The following is a 27,355-nucleotide window of genomic DNA, read 5'->3' as shown; positions in this document are numbered from 1 at the left end:
ACTCCCCAGAGACAACAGACAATTTTAGTGCACACGAAGAAACAAGAGAAAACAGCTCACACAAATGACAAAGATGCAGAGTCAGAAAACATTTCTAAGGAAGAAAAGGTAATAGAACTATCTGAAAAACAACTCAAAAGAATGATACTTAGATAGCTTATAAGGACTGACAGAGAGATTGAGGAAAGCAAGAGTAACACAGAAAAAAACTTTAGAAGAATTCAGGAAAACACTAAAAGAACAGATGAAGTAAAAGCAAATTTACAACAATGCAAAACCTGCAATTAGGAATCCAGAAGATTAATATTAGAATTTCAGAAATGGACAACACATTGAAAGGATAAAGGAGCAGATTTGAAGCAATAGAATATTGAAGATAAATTTGTCAATACTAGTATGCTAGAAGAACAATCAGAAAACAATGAAAAAAATCCAAAGAAAGCCTAAGAGTTATGTAGGACACCATGAAGAGGAACAACTTACTGATTGGTGGTGATCAGAATTTCAGAACAGGAAGAGACAATAAAAAGCACAATGAAAACTATCAACGAGTTACAGGTAGAAAACTTTCCTAACATCATGAAAGATGAGAAGATAAGCATACAAGAAGCTGAGCAAACTCCAAACAAGATAGATCCCAACATAAAATCACCAAGAAATATCCCAATCAAACTTTCCAAAACCAAAGACAAGTAAAGAATACTGAAAGCAGCGTGGGAAAAACAAAAAGTTACTTCCGAAGGTGAAACTCGATTTCTCAGTAGAAACCATGCAGGCAGCAAGGCAATGAGATGACATATACAAAACTCTGAAATAAAAAATTTGACAACCAAGAATCATATACCAAGCAAAGCTGTCTCTGAAAGATGACAGCAAAATTAGGACATTTCCTGATAAACAGAAATTAAAGGAATTTGTAACAACCAGACTAACTTTACAAAAAAAAATACTAAAGGGTGTTCTTTGGACTGAGAACCAACAACAGCAGAGAACAACCTGAGATACATGACACCATCACCCAGAACTCATCAAGATACAGAACTATTTAAAACAAACCTACAAGACTGAGAATAGGGAACCAGAAAACAAAAAGCAAAAAGAGGGAGGAGTGTAGATACTGAATTTCCAAATGGCTAGGAAATCAAGTAGATTTCAAGATAAAACAAACTGTTTCAATCAGGAAAATTAAAAAAAAATAAATTACAGGTAACCTCAAAGAAAACTGATACACACGCACATCAAAATAAAGAAGATGAAAACCAGTAAATATTAACACAACAGAATGAAGAAATGAAGAAAATAAAAAGAAAACCCACATATAAAATGAACTTAGTACAGAAAATTATGTGGAAAAAAGAAACCAGCAGCACCACAAATAAACACACAACAAAATTACAGAAATGAATTCATACCTATTTATATAATGATATAATTATACTGAATGTACATGGATTAAATGCACCAGTCAAGAGACAGAGAGAGCAGAATAGATAAGAAAACAGGATCCTTCAATATGCTGTCTACAACAAACACATCAAAAAGACAGAGACAGCGTACATGCCCATCAACAGAAGAAAGTTGAAACTAACTGTGGTACATATACACAATGGAATAGTATGCAGTACTGAAGAATAACAACGGATGTGCAAAACATCTTAAAACATGGATAAACCTGAAGGGCATTATGATGAATGAAATTAGTCAGTCACAAAAGTGTGAATAATGTATGAGACCTATATTGCAAAAAGTTAAAAAACAGTTTTCTTAATAAAGAAGTTTTGGAGGTAGTGGAGGAAGAAAATTATTCACGAACTAGAGGGTGGACACATGTTAACATGGATGACAGGGCAGACAATATACAACAAGAAGGAGGTTAACAGAGGAAAGATGAAGGTAGTGGGAGGAACGCCATAGTTTAAGTGAATAGAGAGATAAATACTGTTAACTGTTGGTATATGGAAGGGATAGCAATCATTGTAATGAAGCGATGTATATGATTTTCTGAATGTAAAACTGATGATCTGCTCTGTAAACTTTCACTCAACTCACAATAAAAAGTTAAAATAAATAATAACATAAACATACTCATTATATTCCTGCCATTCCCCTTCACCTTCCAAACAATGCATGTTACTGGAGTGAAGGCATTTCTTTGTGTTTTGGGTTGCAGATGAGGAAGCAGCTTTACTATCTGATGGCTGTTTTAGGACAGGAAAGAAAATGAGACTGAGCATATTATATATTATGCCTTTCTTTTATCTAAGTAAAACAAATGATATATCATTTTCAGCCTGGATTTCTCTACATTTTGAAAAAATGATCAAAGATATTAGAAAGCTCTAATATTGAATATGTGGTGTGGCACTGTAGGATAAACATTGGTTCAAAACAGTGGTTCAAATCTACCAGCTGCTTCTTGAAAACCCTATATAGGGTATAGGGTCACTATGAGTTGACTCAATGGCACTAACTAACACAAAGCTTAAAAATAACAACATAAAATACCTGCATCATCATGCGTCTTCTAACCGTGTCAAAGGGATAAGAGAGTATTCCAGAGCATGTAGTTACAACTTGAGCAATGAAAAAGGAGACAAGAAATGGGGTTTCCTTTGGTTTTGGTAATAATCCCTAGAAAATAAAATTTAAAAGTTAACAAGTAACCATGAAATTTCCAAAATAACTTCAGTTCTTAAGCCAGAGGATAATTCTTACATGAAAGAAGACTCATTTATTTTTTTTAATGCAATAAAAACAGCTGGGCTTAATGTAGAAAGATTAAAATAACAACAGGTGATCAACATAGAGAATATGGAAAATGGACATTTCCATATATGACTACACTTCAAAAGCCTGTTTGTTATATTACAAAATAATAGCACCTAAAACCAGTGTTCAAAAAAGTTCTTCTGTGTGAGATGAGACATTCCCACTAGAAAGGACAAGCAGACTGGAACAGCTACAGTGACAGAAGATACTCTTCATTATGAACCTGACCTATACTCAGAGCAGTAGTTACTCTAAATACCAACAGAGAGGGAAAGAGTCTTCAAATCAAGTATCAATGCTATTCACTCTGTGCACAGGGTAGATAGGGATGGGCAACTTAGACATTGGCTATCTAAAATGAGGGGGCAATAAAGGCACAAAGTGACTGGCTTACAAGGTTTCAAGAGGGAGCTTAGTTAAGAATGTGGGCGGAAAGAAAGAGTCCCCACTGAATAGTTATCATCTTGTCTAGATGGGTCTGGTGAAAGGAGATGGGGATAAGATTCGTAAGATTCAGTAGTGAATAACTGTTATCATGACTAATCACGACTGTCACAATTGTAAAGGTAGAAGTTTTGTAACAAAAAAAAGGGGAGTGATCAATCTTACAGTCCAGAAACAGAGGACCCTAGGACCATCAAGAGAGGAACACACAAATAGAATGTGGGACCTTATCCAGAGAAGCAGCAGCACCAGAGATGGAGGTAGAGATGGGGGCATGGAGGACTCTAGATTCATCAACTAAGAAGAGAAGGACTAAGAACTGGTGGCCAGGAGCAGACTTGCAGAATGTGCCCTTTGGAGTTGTAATTTATTATATATGCCTGAGTGGGTTTTTTTGTTTTTTTAAGAAAAGCTAAAGTGGATAAAGAGAAATACTTTTAACTGATGGTATATGGAGGGGATTATAATCAATGTAATGAAACAAGTTATATGAATTGTTGAATGTGAAACTGCTGATGTGCCTTGTAAACTTTCACTCAATCCACAATAAAAACCTTAAATTAAAAAAAAAAAAAAAAGTTCTTCTGTGGCTCTTCTCAGAGTTGAAAAACTGCCTGTGATCATCATCAACAAGTGATATTCAAGGATATCAGTTTAAAGTCCTAAGTCAGTGTTCCTAAATTTCATTACTACTGAAGATAATAGCAGAGAAAAGCTGGGGAGAATACAGTTTCTGTGATTAAATTATATGAGATCCTATAATTTCTATTAACATTATTTGTCTAAAATATACACTAAAAACTTAAGGTAATCCATCCAAACCACAATTAAATGACATTCAATGACACTTATATTAATGAAGGAATACAGATATAGTAAAAATCTACAAAAGTTGGAACCTGTATTTGTCTAAAATATACACTAAAACTTAAGGTAATCCATCCAAACCACAATGAAATGACATTCAATGACACTTATATTAATGAAGGAATACAGATATAGTAAAAATCTACAAAAGGCAGAAACTTGTCAGAGAAAGAAAACAAGTATTTTTCACTGAAACCAACCACAGAAAAGTAGTAAGACTGCACTCTGTCAAAGGCAAAAAGCTGTGAGACCTGGAAAAACAAGATAGTGGCATCAAGTTCCAGCTATCACTGATTTCACTGTATATATAAACCTTCACCAGCAGCTCCTTGGAAACCCTATACAGGGTTGCTATGGGTCAGAATGACTAAACGGCACTTAATAACATCATTATAAAATTGCCTTCAAATTTAATATTATCTAACAAAGGTTGTTGTTGCTAAGTGCCATCAAATTGGTTCCCACCCATAGCAACCCGGCATAAGGTTTCCAAGGAGAGACTGGTGAGCTTGAACTGCTGACCTTGCAGTTCAAACCAACTTTGCAGTCCAGTGCATTAACCCATAGCACCACACCAGGACTCCTATCTAACAAATAAGTGATGTTAATTTCATTGCTTCTTTTTGGAAGCATTATGATGTAGTAATTAAGAACATGGGGTCTGCCTATCACTTAAAAGCAAATTATAAAACCGTTCTTAGGTTGATCTTTAAATGAAGTTAATAAAGGCTTTCCCACAACACTGTGAGATTATAAAGTACATAACAAGGCTTCTACAACAAAATAATAGCTCAAAATATGGTGCCCACTATAACATCATTTGCTTTTCCTACTTCATTGAAATATTATTAAGATATAAAAATGGCAAGGCAAATTGCAGAACCACTTGGAGAATACATTACGTAATATAGCAGTAACCATAGATAGCTTGAAGGAGCTCTGGTAGCATAGTGGTTACAAATCAGGCTGTTAACCTCCCAGTCAGCAGTTCAAAACTACCAGCTGTTCCGTGGGAGAAAGATGAGGCTTTCTGCTCCCATAAAAATTTACAGCCTCAGAAACACTGTACAGGGTCGCTATGGGTCAGAATCGACTCGACAGCACTTAACAACAACAATAATTGTCTATATGTAAAATAGTGATAATAAGTTGTTGAAAAAATTGGTAGAAGATACCTTGCTATATTAAAGATTTGATTTTGATGCAAGCCTAATAATCATCATTGTCTTCCACTTGCAAAGTACTTTATGGTGAATCTTCCAATGCAAACACCACAGAAAACTAATGCATAAATATATTTAAAGACCAAAGTAAGATTCAAAATATAAATTATAACATAATATGGCTACAGAAAAAGTAATGATTAAACAATTTCATGTCTCTCCTTCTTATTTCATCATTTATTTTGATTTCTATAATTTAAAAACATACCTGCTGAACTTAATGACTAGAATAAAAATAAATTAGTCATTTACTTAATATATCCAAGTTAAGCCCCCCAAATTACCTTAACTGTATCATAAGCACCAAAATAAGAGGCTCGGTACACAATGATGCCTTGAACTGAAACGCCAAATCCTTGGTATAAACCAACAATTCCATCAGATTTTACTATTTTCATAATACAGTCACCCAAGCCCTTGAATTGTCGTTCATTAGGACCTAAAAGAAAGTCATTTAAAATTTATTAGCAACATTATTTATAAGCTAAATACTTCAATAAAAGTTAAACATATTATACTTAAAAATTTTTCTAAATTGCTTCTTAGAAATCTTTCTAAAGAAGGAAGCACATGTCAAAATTCTTCCATTCAGTTAAAGACAATCATGATTTCAAGTAGTATCTGAAAAGAATATAATTGAAAATGCTAATTTCTCATGAAAGCAGTCAAGTTCAAGCAATGTGATTTAAAACATTTCAATAAAATCACAAAGGAGACCTGGTTAAGTGTTTGGTTACTAACCAACTGAGTGGAGCAAACTAATGCTTTTGTTTCAGCATGGTGTCATTTGCTGGTGGTTTTGCCCATCTGGATGATCTGTATTTTACCTTGCCTTTACACTCATTTAAAACTCAATAATGAGTCATATATACCTATATCTATAGATTTAATTTGGGATCTTTGTCCTCCTAATAAAACTCTCAGAATGCTATTAACAAACATAGGGTTATGTGATAAATAAAATAAGCAAAAAGAATCCTTAGGATGAGAAGTTGCACATCTAACATCCATAATTGATATGGAGTAGGTGCATGGAAGGATTTAGAAGTTGGCGCTCTAGGGAGAAAAACGGAAACAAAGGATTAGCAGGTTTTGTGTTTGCAGCACTACAGTGTTGATCTTCCATTCCAGTCTTTTAATCATCATTGTCTTCCACTTGCAAAGTACTTTATGGTGAATCTTAAGGAAGAACCCTCCCCCCCCCCCACCTCGCAAAAAACAAAACTAGTATATTTTAGGACCCCATGAGTTGAATAAAAATTTTAGATTACAACTGCTAACATGGTCATTAAAGCATAACTGCAATAAATAACACAGGATTCAAAACACAGAGGAGGTATTGTAAGAATCCCATACCTTTTCCAATATCAACACCTAATCGGGTTCGGGCAAAATCTAGCGGATATACTACACATAAGGATGTTGCTCCAGCAGCTCCACCAGAAGCCAGATTTGCCAAAAACCACCTCCAGAACTGAAACATATTGATTAAAAATTGGTTATTAAATTATATAGTGTGTTTTAAATAGATGGTACATTCTTATTTCTCTATAGGTTAAAAACCCAGATTTAAAAAATAAGCATCTATAATAATATGCATTATATCGTGTCCTTTCTTTAGAAATGAGACATAAGGAATAATTTAAGATGTAGACATAATGGTACTACCTTTATTTAGGTTTTAAAATCTATATGTTATCAGATATTAAGACTTTTATACTAAGTTATTTTCCAAGGATGTACTACTTTGTTGTATTCCTCAAAAGACCCTAAACAAAGTTTAAAGCACTTGTAGATCAAAGCTCTTATTTGGATATGGAGTTGCTGTTAGGTGCCATCGAGTTGGTTCTGACCCATAGTGACCCTATGTATAAAGGTGAATCAAAAATTATCCACACTCTTGCTGTGGATTTGCTTGTTCTTCTGGAAGTCCATGGTACCTTTAATATTCTTATGTAACACCATAACTAAAATGCACCAGTTCTTCTACAGTCTTCCTTATTCATTGTCCAACTCTTAGATGCATATGGGGTTATTGAAGTGCATTTGAGTCAGGCATACTTCAGTACTCAAACTGACATCTTTGCTCTTGAACACTTTACAGAGTACATGTGCAACAGATTTGATTTCTTGACTGCTGCTTCCATGTTATTTATTGTCCCATTGATGAGGATTTTTATTTTCTTTACATTGAGGTGCAATCCATGCCAAAGTATGTAGTATTTGATCTTCATCAGTAAATATTGTAAGTCCTCTTCGTTTTCGTCAAGCAAGGTTGTATCATCTGCATATCACAAGTTGGTAATAAGTCTTCCTCCGATACTGAAGCCACATTCTTCTTCATATAATCTGGCTTCTTGGATAATTTGCTCAGTAACAGACTGAATAAGTTTCGTGAAAGAATACAACTGTTGTACACGTTTCTTGATTTTCAATGATTTATGTCCCCTTGTTCTGTTCGAACTGCTGCTTCTTGGTCTACATGCAAGTTCCTCATGAGCACAATTAAGTTTTCCAGAATACTCATTTTCTGCCATAGCTTATCAGGACCCACACAATCGAAATCCATTGCATAATCAATAAAGTACAGGTAAACATCTTTCTGGTATTCTTTTAGTCAAGATCTTTTTGATGTCAGCAATGATATCCTGTGTTTCACGTCCTCATCTGAATCTGGTTTGAACCTCTGGCAGTTCTCTGTCAATGTATTATTATAGTCCTTTTTGAACTATCGTCAGCAAAATTTTACTTGCATGCGATATTGATGACATTGTCCAATGATTTTTTTTATTCTGATAGGTCACCTTTTTTATGGATTGAGCACAAATATGGATCTCTTTCAATCTGTTGGCCAGGTAGCTGTCTTCCAAATTTCTTGGCATAAATGAGTGGTGCTTCCAGCGCTACATTAGTTTGTTGAAAGATTTCAATTTGTATCCCATCAACACTTGTGGAAGAAGCAGTCAAGAGATCAGCTGACGTACTGCATTGGGCAAATCTGCTGCACAGGAACTTTTTAAAGTGTTGAAGAGGAGAGGTATCAGCTTGAGGACTGAGGTGTGCCTGACCCAAGCCATGATGTTTTCAATAACCTCATACGCATGCAAAAGCTGGTCAGTGAATAAGGAAGACTGTAGAAGAATTGATGCCTTTGAGTTATGGTATTAGAGGAGAATATTGAAAGTACCATAGGCTGCCAAAAGAACCAATAGATCTGTTTTGGAAGAAGTGCAGCCAGAGTGCTCCTTAGAGGCCAAGATGGCCAAACTTCGTCTCTCATACTTTGGACATATTGTCAGGAGGGACCAGTCACTGGGGAAGGATATCATGTTTGGTAAGGTGGAGGGTCAGAGAAAAAGAGGAAGACACCCAACTAGATGGACTGGCCAAGTGGCAGCATTGATGGGCTCAAGCGTGGCAACAGTAGTGAGGTTGGCCCAGGATCAGGCAGTGTTTCGTTCTACTCTGCATAGGGTCGCTATGGGTTGGTACTGACTCGATGGCACCTAACAACAAGAACAACATTAGTCTTAGAGGTGCTAAAGATAATTTAAAATGACTGCAGCAGCACATTGACAAGGTACTGTCAGAAATTCAAGCCAAATTCAGAAGAGGACATGGAATTAGGGATGTTGGTCAACATCAGAAGATCCTGACTGAAAGCAAAGAATACCAAAAAAATACTTAAGTGAGTTTTATTTGTTATGCGAAAGCTTTTTTGGCTGTGTACATCATAATAAGCTATCGATAACATTGTGAAGAATGGATATTCCAGCACACTTAATTGCGCTCATGAGGAACCTGTAAATAGACCAACAAGCAGTTGTTTGAACAAAACAAAGGGATACTGAAGGCTTAAAATCAAGAAAGGTATGCACCGAGGTTGTATCCTTTCACCATATTTATTAAATCTGTCTGCTGAGCAAATAATCCGAGAGGCTAGATTATATGAAGAAGAAGTTGGCATAACGATTGGAGGAAGGCTCATTACCAACCTGCGTTACACAGATGATTCTTTGCTTTCTGGAAACTTATTATTGTTGTTATTAAGTGCCTTGACTCAGCAGGAAACTAAGAGGACTTCAAATACTTACAGAAGAAGGTCAAAGACCACAGCCTTCAGTATGGATTGCACCACAATGTAAAGAAAACAAAAATTCTCACAGCTAGACCAATAAATAACATCATGATAAATGGTGAAAAGATAAAAGCTGTCAAAGACTTCATTTTGCTTGGATTCACAATCAATTCATGGAAGTTGCAGTCAAGAAATCAAATGGCGTACTGCATTAAGCAAATCTGTAGCACAAAATGTCTTTCAATTGTGTTTAAGAGGAAAGACGTCAACTTGAGGATTAAGGTGCTTCTTAACTAATCCATTTATTTTCAATGGTCTCATATGCATGCAAAAACAACTGTGAATAAGGGATACAGTAGAATAATTGTTGCATGTGAGTTGTGGTGTTGGGGAAGAATATTAAAAGTACTATGGACTGCTAAAAGAACAAACAAATCTATGTTGGAAGATGTATAGCCAGAATGTTCCTTGGAAGCCAGGATGATGAGAATTCATCTCTCATTCTTTGGACATATTATCAGGAGAGACCAGTCCTTGGAGAAGGACATCATGCTTGATAAACTGGGGGTGGGGGGTGGAGGGTGTCAGTGAAAAAGGGAAAACTCCAACGAGATGGATTGGCACAGTGGCAGCAGCAATGCACTCAAGCATAACAGCAATTATGAAAATGTCATAGGACTGGGCAGTGTTTTGTTCTGTAGTGCATATATGGTCACTATGAATTAGAACCGACTCGATGGCACTTAACAACAAATCATAAACAAGAATGCAATTTACTTCTTCAGAGAATTAATCTCACCAATGGTAGAAAATACATATCCTTTGACAGCTATTTTGTTAGAGAAAAGCAGATAAAATGCTGAATTTCCCCAGTGCAGTAGAACAGTGATTAAAAATGTACATTACATCAAATTTAATATTTATTCATAGAAATAATACCTTGAGACAAAAGATCCCATACTTATTAAAGTTATTTTAAGAGGTTTAGTGACAGTTTATAAGTTAATAAAATTCTATATTTTATTATAATTTTTTAAACTTAATCATATTAATAGTGATGGCCTGTTTCATTAATTTTTTCCCACCAGTGAGCATTTTCTCCTCATGTAAAACATCAAAGATAAGAAAATTCCAATGATCTTTTAGACAATTTCAGAGACATTGAAAATAATTACCTGTTTTTCTTTATTAACCCCAGACATAAAAATTTGTTTGTATTTATCCTTAAAAGCAAAGTTCAGAGCTTGTGTTGGAAAATACCGGATAACATTTGCCAAATTGCCACGCCAATAACTCAAAAAACCTAAAAAACAAACACAGTAAATATTAATTAACATGAGGATAATTTAAAAAGTATTTCTAATGGAATTTCAGTTCATACATACATGGGTTTATTCCAAACACAACATGTTTAACATGTGACTATGATCAGTGAATGACTGCATATAAGTTATCTCCATAACACATTTATCTTAGTTTCATTTGTTTTTGTTAAGTTGTAAACCAACTTTGCAGTCCAGCGCACTAATCCAGTGCCCTAAAAACAGAGCCCAATCCAAACCGTGCCTTACAAGGGGATCTGCTGGATCAGTTAAACTACAGACAAGTCAGCTCAGAGGCTTATGGCAACTATTTTCTGGGATCCCAAAGGGATATATGAATATATATATATATATTCATATATCTGTTTGTTTGTTTTTATTATGAATTGAGTGACAGGTTACATGGGAGAACATATCAGTTTTACACTCATCGTTTCATTGCAATAATCACAATTTCCTCTGTGCATCATCAGTCAACAGTATTTGCTTCTATTTCCTGTTTTGTTGTTGTTGTTGTTGTTTGTTTGTTTGTTTGTTTGATGTACACAAAAATACTCAGGAATATATAATCATTTAAAAAAACCAAAGGGCACATTCTGCAAGCCTGCCTCCTGGCCGCAAGCACACAGCCTTTCTCTTTCCACGAGTCTAGAGTCCTCAATTGCTCTATCTCTCCATGTCCTTATCTCTGCCTCCATCTCTGGTGTTGCTGCTTCTCTGGAAAGGGTCCCACATTCCACTCATGCTTGTCTTCCTTGATGGTCCTAGGATCCTCTCTTCCTGGACTGTAAGATTAACTACTCCTCCCTTTTTGCTATAGAACTTCTATCTTTAGTGTCATACATAACAGTCGCTATTAGTCATGATAACAAGAACTTACTATTGAATCTTAAGAATCTTATCCCATTATCTTTTCACCAGACCCATCTAGACAAGATGAGAACTATTCAGTGGGGATGCTACTATTTCCCCCCGGTACACTCTGAAATGAAACTCCCTCTTGAAAACTTGTAAGCCAGTCATTTCATGCCTTCATAGCCCTCCCCTGCCTCCGCCCCCCCCCCTCTCATTTTAGGTAGCCACTGTCTAAGTTGCCTATCCCTATCAACCCTGTGTACAGAGGGGATAGGATTGATACTTGATGTGAAGAGTCTTTCCCTCTCAGTTGGTATTTTGAGCTACTGCATCCATTAGTATAGGTCCCAAAGGAATATTCTTAATAGATTTTTTCAAAGTACACAAAACAATTATAGGGGCTTACTATAAGGATGTTTTAAGAAAATTGAAAGCTACATTGGTGGTAAAAAGGCCAGGTAAGTTGTGCTGAGGAATTTATTTTTCATTATAACGCACCTCATTCTTTAAGAATAATAAGGGCTGTGCTATGAGAATTTAGTTGGGAAATCTTACCCCATGCATGTTAAAGTCCTGAACTTGACCCTTCATACTTCCTTTTGTTCTCAAAACTCACAGAACATTTAGAAGGAACATGATATGCAACAACACTAAGGATGCCAAAACTGCTGTTTTGACTTGATGTAAATCAGAGTGCAGTATACTTCAGACAAGGGTTGATGGTGATGGTTATGTGCTGTAGAGTCAGTTCCAACTCATAGCTACCCTGTATAGGGGTTCTGAAGCTGTGCATCTTTACAGGAGCGGAAAACCTGATCTTTTTCTTGTGGAATCACTGGTAGTTTTGAACTGCTGACCTTGAAATTAGCAGGCTGATTTGTAACCACTACACTACCAGGTAAGGGTTGTTGTTGCTGCTGTTACTAAGTGCCATCAAGTCAGTTCTGACCCATAGTGACCCTGTATAAGGTTTTTGAGGAGCAGCTGGTGAACTTGAACCACTAACCTTGATGTTCAAACCAATTTTGCAGTCCAGTGCATTAACCCACAGCACCACAGCAGGACTCCATAGGTAAGGGTTAAAGAGATGGAAATACCAGCTTCAGAAGTGTATACACCTACATGGAGGATATGTTGAGAAATAATAGCTTCACATTTTTATTTTAGTGTTATAAATGCTTCTATGATTTTATAGCAATACTTTTTATTTACCCTTGTATTACATGATAAATAAATAATTTTCAGTTTGAACAAATTTAGCTATATGGATTTTCTAAAACTTTTCAAGAGAAAAATGAACTTTTCTAAAATATGTCTACACTGAAGAAAAAAGGTAGGATTGATGAGATGCACTCCATTCCAATTCTGTTAATTTCCAATAAAAAGTCTTTGTTATTGTTGTTCTGACTCATGGAAACCATGTATAGTGTGCTGAGAAGCGGCTGGTGGGTCTGAACTGCCAATCTTGTGGTTAGCAGTCCAGGTCTTATTCTACACCAAGACTCGACCCACTACTTTACCAAGTATGATAATCTTCTCCAAGGATTTGTCCCTCCTATAATGTGCAAAGTCATTTGAACTGCAAGGTCTGCATTCAAGTTAATCAGCTGCTCCTCAGAAACCCTATACAGGCTCACTATGGGTTGGAACTGATTCGACAGCACTTAACAACAACAACATAATGTGGCCAAAGTATATGAAAATTTGTCTTGCCATACTTGCTTCTAAGGAGCATTCTGGCTATATTTCCTCCAAGGCAGATTTGTTTGTTCTTCTGGTATTTTCAATATTCTCTGACACCACAATTCAAATGCATTGTTTCTTCTAGGATCTTTCTTATATATCATCCAATTTTCACATGCATATGAGGGTATTGAAAATACCATGTTTTGGGTCAGGCACATTTTAGTCGGCAAACTGCTCTTAACACGTTTGAGAGGTCTTTTGCAGCATATATTCCTAATGCAATATGTCACTTGGTTTCTTCACTGTTGCTTCCATGAAGTTTAATTGTGGATCCAAGCAAAATGAAGTCTCTGACAACTTGAATCGTTTCTCCATTTATCATGATGTTATTGAATCATCCAGTTGTGAGGATTTTTTTCTTGATTACAATGAGTGTTAATTCACAACCAAAGCTGCAGCCTTTGATCTTCATTAGCAAGTGTCTTAAGTCCTCTTTACTTTCAGCAAAGAAGGGTGTGTCATTTACTATTTCATAAAACTTATTACAAGATGTTAATGACCTTTCCACCAATCCTCATGTTGCTTTCTTCTTTATATAGTTCAGCTTCTAGAATTATTTGCTCAATATACATATTCAGTAAGTATGTTGAAATGGTACAATCCTGACACACAGCTTTCCTGATTTTAAACCATGCAGTATCCCCTTGTTCTGTTGTAACAACTGCCTCTGTACATAAATCAAGAGGCAGTCATTAGAACAGAGCAAGGAGATACTGAGTGGTTTAAAGTCAGGAAAGGTATGAACCAGAGTTGTATTCTTTTACCATAGTTATTCAATCAGTATGCTGAGCAACTAAGCCTAGAAGCTGGATTATTTGAAGAACATGGCATCAGGATTGAAGGAAGATTCATTAAAATCTTCAGCCTGCAGATGATACAACCCTGCTTGCTGGAAGTGAAGAGTACTTAAAATACTGATGAGGATAAAAAACTACAGCCTTTGATTATATTTTGTTGTTGGAGAAGATTATTTAAAGTGCCATGAATGGTCATAGGAACAAACAAATCTATCTTGGAAGAAGTGCATCCAGAATGCTCCTTAGAAGTCAAGATGATGAGACTTTGCCTCTTCTGCTTTAGACATGTTATCATAAGATACCAGTTCCAGGAGAAGGACATCATGTTTGGTAAAATGAAGGGTTAGCAAAAAAAAAAAACCATGAAGCCTTTAAGGAGATAGACTGACACAGTGGCAGCACCAATGGGCTAAAATGTAACATCCTGTGAGGATGGCACAGGACCAGACAGTCTTTTGCTTTGTTGTGCATAGTTCGAAGTGAGTAGAATTGACTTGATGGCACAAGGTGGGGCTAAGGAGTAGGTATTGGGAGTCCTGGTGTGGCACTATGGGTTAATGTGCTGGATTGCAAAGTCAGTTTGAACATGGTTGGCGGTTCAAATTCACTAGCCACTCCTTGGAAACCCTATACAGGGTCCCTATGGGTATGAACCGACTTGAAGGTGCTTAACAACAAACAACAAAGAGTAGGTATTATGGTAGAACTAAGGATTGGATGCCCCCTCATCTTACTTGAGGATGTGACTCAAGTCACCACCCTTGGGGGCATGATCTGACTCTAATTTATAAGATTGCTTTGGAAAAATTCTCTCTCTTCCCTGGGTCTTGCATCTGGCTCATAACGTCTGACCTCCAGTTCATGGGACATTCAGCTCATCCACATGACCTGATTCATTAGCTCCCAAAGCTTGGTGCACCAACAGCCTGTGGTCTGACCTCTTGAGATGATGTGGGTGAAAAGATTCCTTCAGACTGATCTTGGAACTACAGATTTGGAATTTACCAGCTTCCACAATTGAATGGCTCATTTCCTTTGACAGTTGTGAATTTTATGAGACATTACAGTGTAATGTTGTTTTTGTTAGGTGCCATTGAGTTGGTACTGACTCATAGCAACCCTACGTACAACAGAATATAACACTGTCTGGTCCTGGGCCAACCTCACAATTGTTGCCACGCTTGAGCTCACTGATGCTGACATTTTGCCAATCCATCTCACTGGGGGTCTTCCTCTTTTTCTCTGACCCTCCACCTTACCAAACATGATATCCTTTTCCAGCGACTGGTCCCTCCTGGCAATGTGTCTAAAGTATGAGAGACGAAGTTTGGCCATCTTGGACTCCAAGGAACAGTCTGACTGCACTTCTTCCAACACAGATCTGTTGGTTCATTTGGCAGCCATGGCCCTTTTAATATTCTCCTCCAACACTATAACTCAAAAGCATCAATTCTTCTATGGTCTTCCTTATTCACTGTCCAGTTTTCACATGCATATGAGGTTATTTAAAATACCAGGGCTTGGGTCAGGTGCAACTTAGTCCTCAAGCTGACATCTTTGCTCTTCAACACTTTCAAAAGATCTTGTGCAGCAGACTTGCCTAATGCAATACATCATTTGATTTCCTGGCTGCTGCTTCCATGAGTGTTGATAGTTGATCCAAGAAGAGTGAAGTCCTTGACAACTTCAATCTTCCCTCCGTTGATAAGAATGTTATTTATAGGTCCAGTGGTGAGGATTTTTGTTTTCTTTACATTGATATGCAATCCATAGCTAAGGCTGTGCTCTTTGAACTTCATCAGTAAGTATTTTAAGTCCTCTTCTCTTTCAGCAAGCAAGGTTGTATCATCTGCATATCGCAGGTTGTTAATGAGTCTTCCTCCAACCCTGATGCCATGTTTTTCTTCATAGAACCCAGTTTCTCGTATTCTTTGCTCAGCATACAGGTTGAATAAGTATGGTGAAAGAATACAACCCTGTCGCACACCTTTCTTAAATTTAAACCATTCAGTGTTCCCAAGTTCTGTTCGAACAACTGCCTCTGGTCCATGTACAGATTCCTAATGAGCAGAATTAAGTGTTGCAGTGTGATGTAGAACCCTGGAATGTGAGAGAGGGGAGGAGTGGTGACTGATATGAAGGATTATGGAATGGTATAACATGTTGGAAAATTCAGACAGTTGGGGTATCTTCAATCTCTAAATTATAGGGACCAGCCTCATACTGATCTTAATAAAAGAAATTATTCATGCAACTGTTTTTTTTTTTTGGTAGGCTTATGGATATTATCCTATGACAGACCACATTATAATTCAAGATAGATCTTGAAATTGTCTTTATGACGATGAATGTGATAATATTCCTTTTCAACTTGTTGTTTCCGGCACAGTAAATCACTTGATTGTCTTATTCAAAATGGTCAATACCAGTCAATTTCAGCTTATTAATGCCTAAGATATTGATCTTTATTAGTTCCATGTCATTTTTGACAACTTCTAATTTTCCTAGAATCATACTTCACACATTCTAGGGTCTGAAAATTAATGATCATTACGGACATTTCTTCTCATTATGAGATGTTCCCCATCAACAAATAAAGGTCCCTAAAGCTTTGCTCCAACCACATCATGAAGGTCAACTTTACTTTGAGAAAGAAGCTCTTCCCCAGTTGTATTTTGTGTACCTTCCAACTTGAGGGGTTCATCTTCTAGCACTACATCAGACAATGTTTTGATGCTTTTCATATGATTTTCTTTAGTTAAGCCTTCAGAAGTGGTCTGTTTCTCCTTCTTCCTAGTCTGTCTTACTCTGGAAGCTCTGCTGAAAGCTGTCCATCATGGGTGCACCTGTTGTTGATAAGGGCCGTCAAGTCAGTTATGATAGGGTTTCTGAGGAGCGACTGGTGAGTTTAAGTGCCAACTTTGTGGTTCAAACCGACCTTTTGGTGCAGTGCTTATCCTACTACTGATATTTAAAATACTGATGGTATATCTTCCAGGATCACAGCAATACCACAATATGACAAACTGACAGACTAGTGGTTGTCTCAAACTTGAACTAAATGATGGGTATGGCACAAAGTTCTTTGGACCTTTATATACTGCTGGACATGACTCAAAATGAGAAGAAACAGCAGCACACATCCATTAATAATTGGAATGGGGAATGTAAAAGTATGAATATAGGAAAATTGAAAGTCTTCAAAATGAAATGGAACACTTAAAGATTGATATTTTAAGCATTGTTGTTAAGTGCTGTTTAGTCAGTTCCAACTCATAGCAATCCTGTATAGGATTTCCAAGGAGCAGCAGATAGGTTTGAACTGGGAACCTTGTGATTAACAGTCCAGTGCTTATCCTACAGCCCCACACCAGCACACCACACCAGGACTCCTCAACATCCATCCATAAACATTATAATCACACAAATAGCTTTGCACTAAAACAGTCTTTTTTTTTTTTTAAATGGAAACAAAATAAAAATCTTAAAATATAAGAAATATAAGTAAATGCAAGGGAATGGGGTCCTGGTGTGGCGCTGTGGTTTAATGCACTGGACTGCAAGGTCAGCAGCCCAAGTTCATCAGCCACTTCTTAAAAACCCTGTACAGGGTCGCTGAACCGACTCAATGGCATCATCAAAAACAATTATAAAGAAATATTTCTTGCTTATAAGGATCACACTGATGTACTGAGAGAGATCAGTGACTCTAACTTTTAGAGGTATTTTGATTGATTTTTAAGTTTCTAGTAAAAATTACTTAAAAGTTAACCTATGGTAGATAATACCCACTTGACCTGGCTTCAATGACTGGATGATCAGAGCTCAATTAGGAGAAGAAAGAAGAGGAAAAAAAAAGTGATCTGATGCAATTTGATGAACTTGACCTACACCTATGTATGCAGTAGCTCAAAAGCTGCCACCCCCTTCATACACACAGTAGACAGGGATGGGCAACTTGGACACTGGCTACCCAAAATGGGGGCGCTACAAAGGTAAGAAGTGACTGGCTTACAAGCTTTCCAGAGGATACCTAGATCCAGAGGGCATGGAGGAAGGTAGAATCTCCACTGAGTAATATCCAATCTGTCTGGGCAGGGCTGATGAAAGGAGTTGGAGATAGGTCTCTTGTAGTACAACAGTGAATAATTGTTATCAAGACTGACTGTGAGGGTTGGAAATGTAAAGGTGGATGATTTGTAGCAAAAGTAGGGGAGAGACTGACTTTGCAGTCCAGGAGTGGAGGTCTCTGGGACCATCAAGGGAGAAGAGCAAAGTGTGGGACCCTACCCAGAGTAACAGTGACTCCAGAGATGGAGGCAGAGACAATGACGTGGAGAGATGGAGCAGCTGGGAACTCTAGACCCAGAGAGGGACAGGGGCTGTGTGCTGATGACCAGGGCACAGGCTTGCAGGGTGTACTCCTTGGTTGTTTGATGATGCATGTAGGGGATTGTAACCATGGCAATGAAATGATATACTATAGGATTATTGTAAAGCTAATGGTCTCCCTGTAAACTATCACATAATTCACAATAATACATTTAAAAAAAAAAAGAACATCAAGGATTGCCAGCAGTCACCAGAAGCTAAAAGAGAGGCCCATAGACGGAATTGATGTTAGCAAAGACCCTGATTTGAACTTTTAAACTTCAGACTGTGAGAAAATAAATTTCTGCTCTTTAATGCTTGTGATATTTTGTTATGGCAGTCCTAGCAAACTAAGACAACTACTGGCATTATTATGTATCAACCTTGCTGTTTACTTGGCCCAAGTAGATGTAAATTATAGTTAAGGTAATACAGATTTTACTTATGTCTTTTTTTCTTGGATAAAAAAAGAATACAAATTTCAGTTCAATAAACTTTATAATAATTTATTGCTGCCTTGAGCATGATTAAATTTCTGTCTAAAAGTCTGCAATGAATTAATGAATTTTAATAAATGAGGTTTTTTGGTTCATTTAAGTATGAGCCCAAAGCTAAAAAATAAAAAATAAAAGTTAACCTATGCAAGAGAAAGAATATAAAAAGTGAAATATGATTGTATAGATGGTATTGAAGAGTAAGATTTGAATTTCTGGACCATAGTTTACAGTAGCATAACCATAGTGTTTGGCAGAGAATAAAGTTGATATGAAAAGGATTAGGAAAAAAATTTTGGCAGGAGACGTCAAATTGATAAAGTGGGATTTCAACTGAAATCTTACATAGAAGGAAAGACCCATCATTTTTTAAAAAAGACTAATAACTAATTTGAAAATAGCATTATATGTGAAAAAATACTAGTGTTTCATATGACACATGGCTTTAAATATTAATAGCCACTCTGGAAATGGCTTATGTAACTAGCTTGATGTATGAGATATTATGGATTTCAGATGTGAGTTATTAGTCAAAATTCTGTAATTATGATCATAGTATTGAATTAATATTCACTTCAAAAAATGAGTGTCATATATATAAGAGTAGCTAGCAAAGGTTTGTAAATTTGGCTAATGTGATGAATATAAATGGAAAGTTTCAATGACAAAGACACCTGAAAATTTACACAGACCATGACAGAGTAGCAGATTTATTACTAAAGAGATTTAATAGAATTGGCTGAACAATGTGTTCACTTTAGCAAAATTACATTTGCATGGACAAAATATAGAGTATTCATTAAAACAAATGTCAATGTCTCAATGAAAATCTAGAAACAAAGTAAATTCTTATAAGTGTAACAGGAAAACTGGCAGCTCTTATGCGTTATCTCTGAAAAAAAAATAACTCACATATATAAAACACTTTTGCATGATTTCATAGAATGCAGGGACTCTGTGAAACCATGGATCTCAGACTAAGGATCTCTGATCTAACCTCCTTGTCCACAGATCACACTAAAATTTTTTATTTGTATTCCCTTCTTTGTCTCTAACTTCTGTACCATGCTGCTAGAAGCTTCACTTTCCCTACTAAGACTGCAAAAGGGAGGAGACCCAAAGTGCAATTCTGAGTATATTTTCTCATAAAAGTACTGAGCACTACTGGTACTGTAAGATAAACATTGGACTGTGAACCACAAGGTTGGCAGTTCAAACCCACTAGCTGTTCCTCAGAAACCCTGTAAAGGATCACTATGAGTTGTTAGGAATTGACTTGATGGCATTTAACAATAATACATAGGCTCCTCTTGTTACTGTTAAGTGTCCTCAAGTCGGTTCTGACTCATAGTGACCCTGTATAGGTTTTCCCAGGCTGCAAATCTTTTTGAGAGCAGAAAGCCTCATCTTTTTCCTGACTAGCAGCTAATGGACTCAAACTGCTGACCTTTTGGTTCACAGTTCAGTGCTTATCATACATAGATAGGCATAAGCTCCCTGTAGACAGACTATAAATATCAATATTATAGGTAATGCAAGTTCATCTCAAACAAACTCACTTACAAATGAACTTCTGGAAGAAAACGTTTATAAATTTAGGAATGCATGTTGTTTTCTAGAGTGACCTTTCAGAAACAGACTGTCAGGCTAGTCTCTGGGTGGGCTGCAACTTCCAACCTTTGGGCTAGTAAGCTAACCACTTTTATTTTCCCTCTTAAACTGCTTTATTTTAAGAAATCTTCTTCTTCTTTTGTAAATTTAACAGATATCCTCCCACTTGTTCAGATTTATTCATCCTTTAATAGTTGAAGCATTAAAAAATGGCAGTTTTACTCTCAATTCTTAATAATGTTACATTCATTATATTTGAGATTGTTCAGCTTTCTCATGGAGAAAAAAGGGCATAGGTATAAACCTTTTATAGTATCCACATGCCAGTCCTACAGCACAATGTTAAAACAAAAGTTTTACTGATACTTGGACAATTTCTAAGATGTGGGCAGAGAGATCAATAAGAGTGACCGGCATCTGAGTAGTTTTGAAAGTCAAAAGCTATATTTTTTCATCTATTTGCTCAATTCATTTCAATATCTGGTTTATATTATTCTCTAGATCTTCTGGGTTATTGCTACCCAACTGAAGTACTATTTCTTCACTGTAGGAGGCCCTGGCGTCTTAATAAAGAACTTGAAACATTTCACTACATTGTCTTGTAGTTTCTTCTCATTATAGCCCCTTGTTTCAGGTCTTTTGTACAATACACTGTTATATGTTCTCAGCACAAAAATTGTATGAAACCAACACTCAGGGAAGAAATCACAACGATGACAATCAACTATCATGCCAACTGCTTTCATTTGGTTTTCTAACTCATTGATAACTCAGCAAAAATGCGACAATCATACTCTTCATTATTTCCATTATACACCTACCTTTCTTTAGCTAAATCACCCACATTAATGTATTTCAGTCCCAATCTTGATGCAAGTACTTTGCCTAGTGTGGTTTTCCAACCCCTGGTGTACCCGTTAGCAAGGTGTTCAGCTGCAACATAGTTCTCACCATGATAGCTCTGACCACCCCAACTCCTAATCAACCACCTTTTAAACATTACTGCCACCCAGGAATTCCAGAAATGCAGAGATAATAATTTGCTACATTTTATTTACCACTTACTGTAGCAGAACCCATGTTTAATACACCTGTTATTTCATTCAAGACTCACAATGACCATATCAGGTAGATATTACTATTATGCCATTATACGATGGAGGAAATTAAGGCTGAGTGAGGTTAAATATAAACTGTTTAAGGTCACAAGGTAAAAGAAAGACAATGGCTTGATTACAAGTTTGACTTTAGACTTAGAGCAACAAAATTTCTGTTGACTCTGCATTAAAATCCATTCTGGATAAAAACACCTGCATTGTTTGGATGGAAATCAAATTGACTACACCCGTGGAAAGAGACGGTTGGAAAGTTCTCTATCATTAGCCAAAACAAGGCCAGGTGAAGACTGTGGAACAGACATTCAATTGCTCATATGCAAGTTCACGCTGAAGCTGAATAATTTTAAAACAAATCCAAAACAATCAAAATACAACCTTGAACATATCCCACCTGAATTTAAAGATCATCACAAGAACAGATTTGATGAATTAGACACAAATGACCGAAGATCAGAAAAGTTGTGGGATTACATCAAGAATAGCATACAGGAAGAAAGCAAAAGGTCATTAAAAGAAAGAAAAGACCAAAATGGATGTCAGAAAAGACTCTGAAATTTGCTCTTCAGCAAAGAGATGCTAAAGTGAATGGAAAAAAACGAGGAAAAAAAATAGAAAATTTCAAAGGTCAGCTTGAGAAGGCAAAGTCAAACATGATAATGAAATGTGCAAAGATCTGGAGTTAGAAAACCAAAAGAGAAAAATATGCTCAGCATTTCTCAAGCTGAGGGAACTGATGAAAAAATTCAAGCCTCAACTTGGAACATTGAAGAATTCTTTCCTGGTGTGGCACTGTGGGTTAATGCGCTGGACTGTAAAGTTGGTTTGAAACTCAAGTTTGATAGTTCAAGCTCACCAGCTGCTCCTTGAAAACCCTATATGGGGTCACTATGGGTTGGAACCAACTCGACAACACTTAACAACAACAACAACAATGAGCAAAATATTGAATGATGTAGAAAGCATCAAAAGAAGATAAAAAGAATAGAGTCACTATACCCAAAAGAAGTGGTCAATATTCAACCATTTCAAGAGGCAGCATATGATCAAGAGCCAAAGATAATGAAAGAAGTTCAGTGTGTACTGAAGGCATTGGAAAACAATAAGGATCCAGGAATTGATGGAATATAAATTGAAATCTTTCAACAAACTGATGCAGCACCGGAGGCACTCATTTATGTCAAGGAATTTGGAAGACAGCTACTTGGCCAGCTGATTAGAAGAAATACATATTTGTACCCATTCCAGAGAGGTGGCCCAATGAAATGTGGAAATCACCAGACAGCATCATTAATATCAAAAGCAAGCAAAATTTTGCTAAAGATAATTCAAAAACGGCTGCAACCGAACATTGACAGAGAACTTTCTGGGTTCAGGCTAGATTCAGATGAGAACATAGAATGATGGATATAATTGCTGATATTAGATGGATCTTGGCTGAAAGCAGAGAATACCAGAAAGATGTTTACCTCTGCTTTATTGGCTATGCAAAGGCCTTTGATTATGTGGATCATGACAAGCTATGGAAAACATTGCAAAGAAGGAATATTCTGGAGCACTTAATTGTGCTCATGAGGAACCTGTACAAAGACTAAGAAGCGATCATTTGAACAGAACAAGGGGATACTGAGTGACTTAAAATCAGTAATGGTGTGCAATGAGTTGTACTCTTTCACTATACTTATTCAATCTGTATGCTGAGCAAATAATCCAAGAAGCTGGATTGCATGCAGAAGAATGTGGCATCAGGATTGGAGGAAGACACATTAATAACCTGCAATGGACTCACGCGGAGCAACAATTGTGAGGATGCTGCAGGACCGGCTAGTATTTTGTCCTTTTGTACGTAAGGTTGCTATGAGTTGGTACCAAATAAATGGCACCTAACAACAACAACACTGTTTGACTACATTAAAACAAGGATAAAATTATAAGTGATAAAACTATAAAAGTAGTTTTCTTATATGTACCATAAACTCAGGAGCCCTGGTGGCACAGTGGTAAAATACTTGCTTGATAACCAAAGGTTCAGCAGTTTAGAGGGTCTGTATGAAACAAAACTGACCCAAAGGCACACAACCACCACCTCAAAACTGTCAGATAAAATGTAGTGACTATGATGCTTTTCCCTGCTAAAAGACAACTGTTACATTTTTAATTACTACAAAAAAATAACTACTCCCAAACTTAAGAAACTAAAGTCAGATCTTTTGGAACTGACTTGATTAAGACTTATAGTGTCATGGGGTTTCCATGGATATGAATCTTTACAGAAGCAGACTATCACATTCTTTTGATATTGAGCAGCTGGTAGGTCCGAATCACTAATATTGTTGACTAGAAGCTAAATGACTTAACCTCTGTGCCACCAAACAAACAAAAGTTCTATTGCCTTTGTGTCAATTCTGACTCATAGCAACCCTAACACGCAGAGTAGAATGGTCCCGTAGGGTTCCTGTGTTTCTTTACAGAAGCAGATTAGGACACCATTTTCCCAATGAGCCAACCTTTCACTTAGCAGCTAAGCACTTTAACCACTGCATCACTGTTGTTGTTAGTAAATGCCATTGAGTCAGTTCCGACCCATAGCAACCCTTTATAGGGTTTCCAAGGAGCGGCTGGTGAGTTTGAACAATTGATCTTGAGGTTCAAACTGGCTTTGCAGTCTAGCACATTAACCCACAGTGCCATACTACCTAATTATTTATATTTGTAAAACACTCAAAATAGATACTAAGAAGTGTGATAAAGATTTTTCATTTAAAAACCTTTTTGTGAAGGACTTCCAGTTTAACGGTGCAATAAACAGAGGGGATACAGAGTTTCGTCAGTGAAGGCATGCAAAAGTAGGCAAAACAGATTGGTGGGACAGTCCCAGAATGCTGAATTTCACATAAAAGTAAGAGGGCAGTGTTTTGGGTACTTACTGGTGGAGAAACATGAAGTTGCGGCAATGAAGAGAGTGACTTCTGAACTGGGAATGGACAGCAGGCTGCAGTCTTTGCAGAAGACAGAGGGTAGGGACAGCAACGAGTCTGCTGCCAGGGCAGAAACCACCCACCGATTTATAGAAATAGAGGTGTGAAGGTCTTCTTTTCTAGGTTTTATCTTTCCTTCAACTACTTTTGTCACGCCCTCCTGTCCAGTCTGGGTATCTCCATACAGGTGGGCACATACCCCCAGGGAAAGTCCAGCATTGTGCCCACAAGGTTTACAACCACACAGAACAGTTAACACTGACCTTCTGAGTTGCCCAGGGGAAGGATTTGCCCAGGATCCTTGCCCAGGGTGCAAACAGGAAATATCCAGAAGTCTCATTCAGCTTTAGAGACTAATCCTTGGCATGTTTTTATGACATTTGATTTTAGGAATAAGTCCTGAATTTGGCCTTCCTCCTACTTTTGTGAGAGTTTCTACTTGTGCCTCATCTAACAAGAGATAGGAACTCTGGCCATACAGCCAAGTTACATTTGTACCCTGTAAACCCCCAACAAATAGTCAAGAGTCAATACCAGCTGCTATATAACAGTGTATACAGTCAACACCCATTAAAAACAATCAAAAGTAGTCACAAGAACAGTGAACAGAGAAGCCCATCTCCTGATCACACCCAGAAGAAGACAATTTGGAGTGTGCTTAAGAATACATCATTATACGTTCATCTAATTAACACAAACACAGCAGCACTTCAATGCCTAAAAAGCAGCAGAAACTTTCTGCTCATGTAAAGAAGCAAGACAGGGTAGCTCAGACAAATGACCAAGATTAGAGGGTGAAGATGCTCTGGAATTGGCTGAAGGGGAATTTAGGAAAATGATATTGAGGTGAATCCAAATGTCCCACAGAAAAGCTGAGGGAAATAAGGAAGTAGTCAGAAAAGCACTACAGCAACCAAAATTGAAACAGCATTCAAATCGATAAAGAACCTGCAAAAAAACCTCCCAAAAAACAATTAGTGCTAATGTATCAGAAATGGACAACACACTGAAAGGGCAAAGGAGAAGAACTAAAGAGATGGAAGCCAGAATCAGCAAGCTTGAAGACAAATCTTTCAATAATGCTAAAGATGGCAGAACAAGCAGAAAAAAAGAATGAAAAAATCTGAACAAAGCCTAAGATTCATGTGGGAAAAACATGGAGAGGAATAACTTGAGGCTGACTGGAATTCCAGAATAGGAAGAGACAAAAAAAAACTACAGAAGAGATAGTCGAAAAGTTGAAGGACAAGAAAATAAGCATCCAAGAAGCTGAACAAACCAAGGAAGGATAGACCCCAAGAGAAAATCACCGAGGCATATCATGATCAAACTTCCCAAAACCAAAGACAGTGAAGCAAATCTTGAAAGTTGCTAAGGAAAAGAAGGTGCTCTGGTAGCGTAGTGGCTACGAATCGGGCTGCGAACCACAAGGTCAGCAGTTCGAAACTACCAGCTGCTCCGCGGGAGAAAGATGAGGCGTTCTGCTCCTGTAAAGATTAACAGCCTTGGAAACCCTGTGCAGGGTCGCTATGAGTCGGAACCGACTCCACGGCACATAACAACAACAACAACAACATACAAATGAAAGCAAATAAGAGTAAGCTCTGATTACTCAGTAGAAACCATGCAGGCAAGAAGGCAATGGGGAGACATATACAAAACTCTGAAAGAAAAAAAACTGCCAACCAAGAATCATATATCCAGCAAAGCTGTCAATCAAATATAATGGTGAAATCAAAACATTCCAGGAACAGTAATTAAGGGATTTTGTAAAGACCAAACCAGCACTACAAAATATACTAAAGTGAGTACCAACAAGACCACACAACAACCAGAGACTGACATATGTGACAACACCACCTGGACCTCAGTCCAGAGATGGAAGAGTCTAGGAAAGAAGAAAACTACAAAATTGAAATTAGGGGCTTTGGGGAGATCAGTTTGTGAACAGGACAGACACAAAGTAAAGGAAGGGAAAAGTATAGTAACAGAGACCTAGGTGGTGAGGAGGTTACGCAGATCTCAGAATAAAACAATCCGTCATAAAAAGAGGAAGAACTTAATAAAATATAGGGTAATCTTGAAGAAACTGGATACATATCCACATCAAATCAAGAAAACAAATATCCAAAATGAGTATGGAAACATTAACACACTGAACAAACTGACAAGAAAAATACACCAAGAAATGAACTCAGCATAGGAAGGTATATGGATCAAGGAAACCAGCAGCACCACAAAAAACAAACAGCATAATGTCAGCAATTAATTCATTCCCATTGATAATTACACTAAACCTCAACGGATTGAATGCACCAGTCAAGAGGCAGAGAGTTGCAGAATGGATAAGAAAACAAGATCCTACAAAATGCTGTCTCAAAGAGTCTTACCTAACACACAAAGACAAAAACAGATTAAAAATTAAAGGATGGAAAAATGTATACCAACCTAATTGCAATAAAAAACATGCAGGAGTGGCAACATTAATCTCAAACAAAATAAACTTTAAAGCAAAGACCAGCATAGGAGGCAAAGAAGGTCATTATCCCATGACTAAAGGGTCAATTGAATAAGTGGACATTACCATAAAAAATACCCACGCTCCCACTGTTGTTGTTGTTGTCAGTGGCCATCGAGTCGGAACCGACTCATAGCGACCCCATGCACAGCAGAACGAAACAATGT

At 37.1% G+C, this 27,355-nt stretch overlaps 1 protein-coding gene and 1 pseudogene across 1 annotated transcript in view; both read right to left on the bottom strand.

Moving 5' to 3' along the window:
* The window catches only part of SLC25A31 (solute carrier family 25 (mitochondrial carrier; adenine nucleotide translocator), member 31), a 54,523-nt gene that overhangs the window by 17,543 nt on the left and 9,625 nt on the right, over positions 1-27,355 (bottom strand). Inside the window, exons 2-5 of the mRNA XM_006876098.1 lie at positions 10,557-10,684; positions 6,660-6,777; positions 5,588-5,742; positions 2,506-2,631 (exon numbers count right to left, since the gene is read on the bottom strand). Coding sequence (XP_006876160.1) covers positions 2,506-2,631; positions 5,588-5,742; positions 6,660-6,777; positions 10,557-10,684 — 527 coding nt within the window. The remainder of the gene's footprint in view (positions 1-2,505; positions 2,632-5,587; positions 5,743-6,659; positions 6,778-10,556; positions 10,685-27,355) is intronic.
* Positions 21,019-21,519, bottom strand: LOC102817863 (annotated as a pseudogene).

This window comes from Chrysochloris asiatica, unplaced genomic scaffold (genome assembly GCF_000296735.1).
Source record: "Chrysochloris asiatica unplaced genomic scaffold, ChrAsi1.0 scaffold00353, whole genome shotgun sequence".
Lineage (NCBI taxonomy): Eukaryota > Metazoa > Chordata > Mammalia > Afrosoricida > Chrysochloridae > Chrysochloris > Chrysochloris asiatica.
Note: the sequence above shows the minus strand (reverse complement) of the source record. Positions and strands in the feature narration are given on the sequence as shown.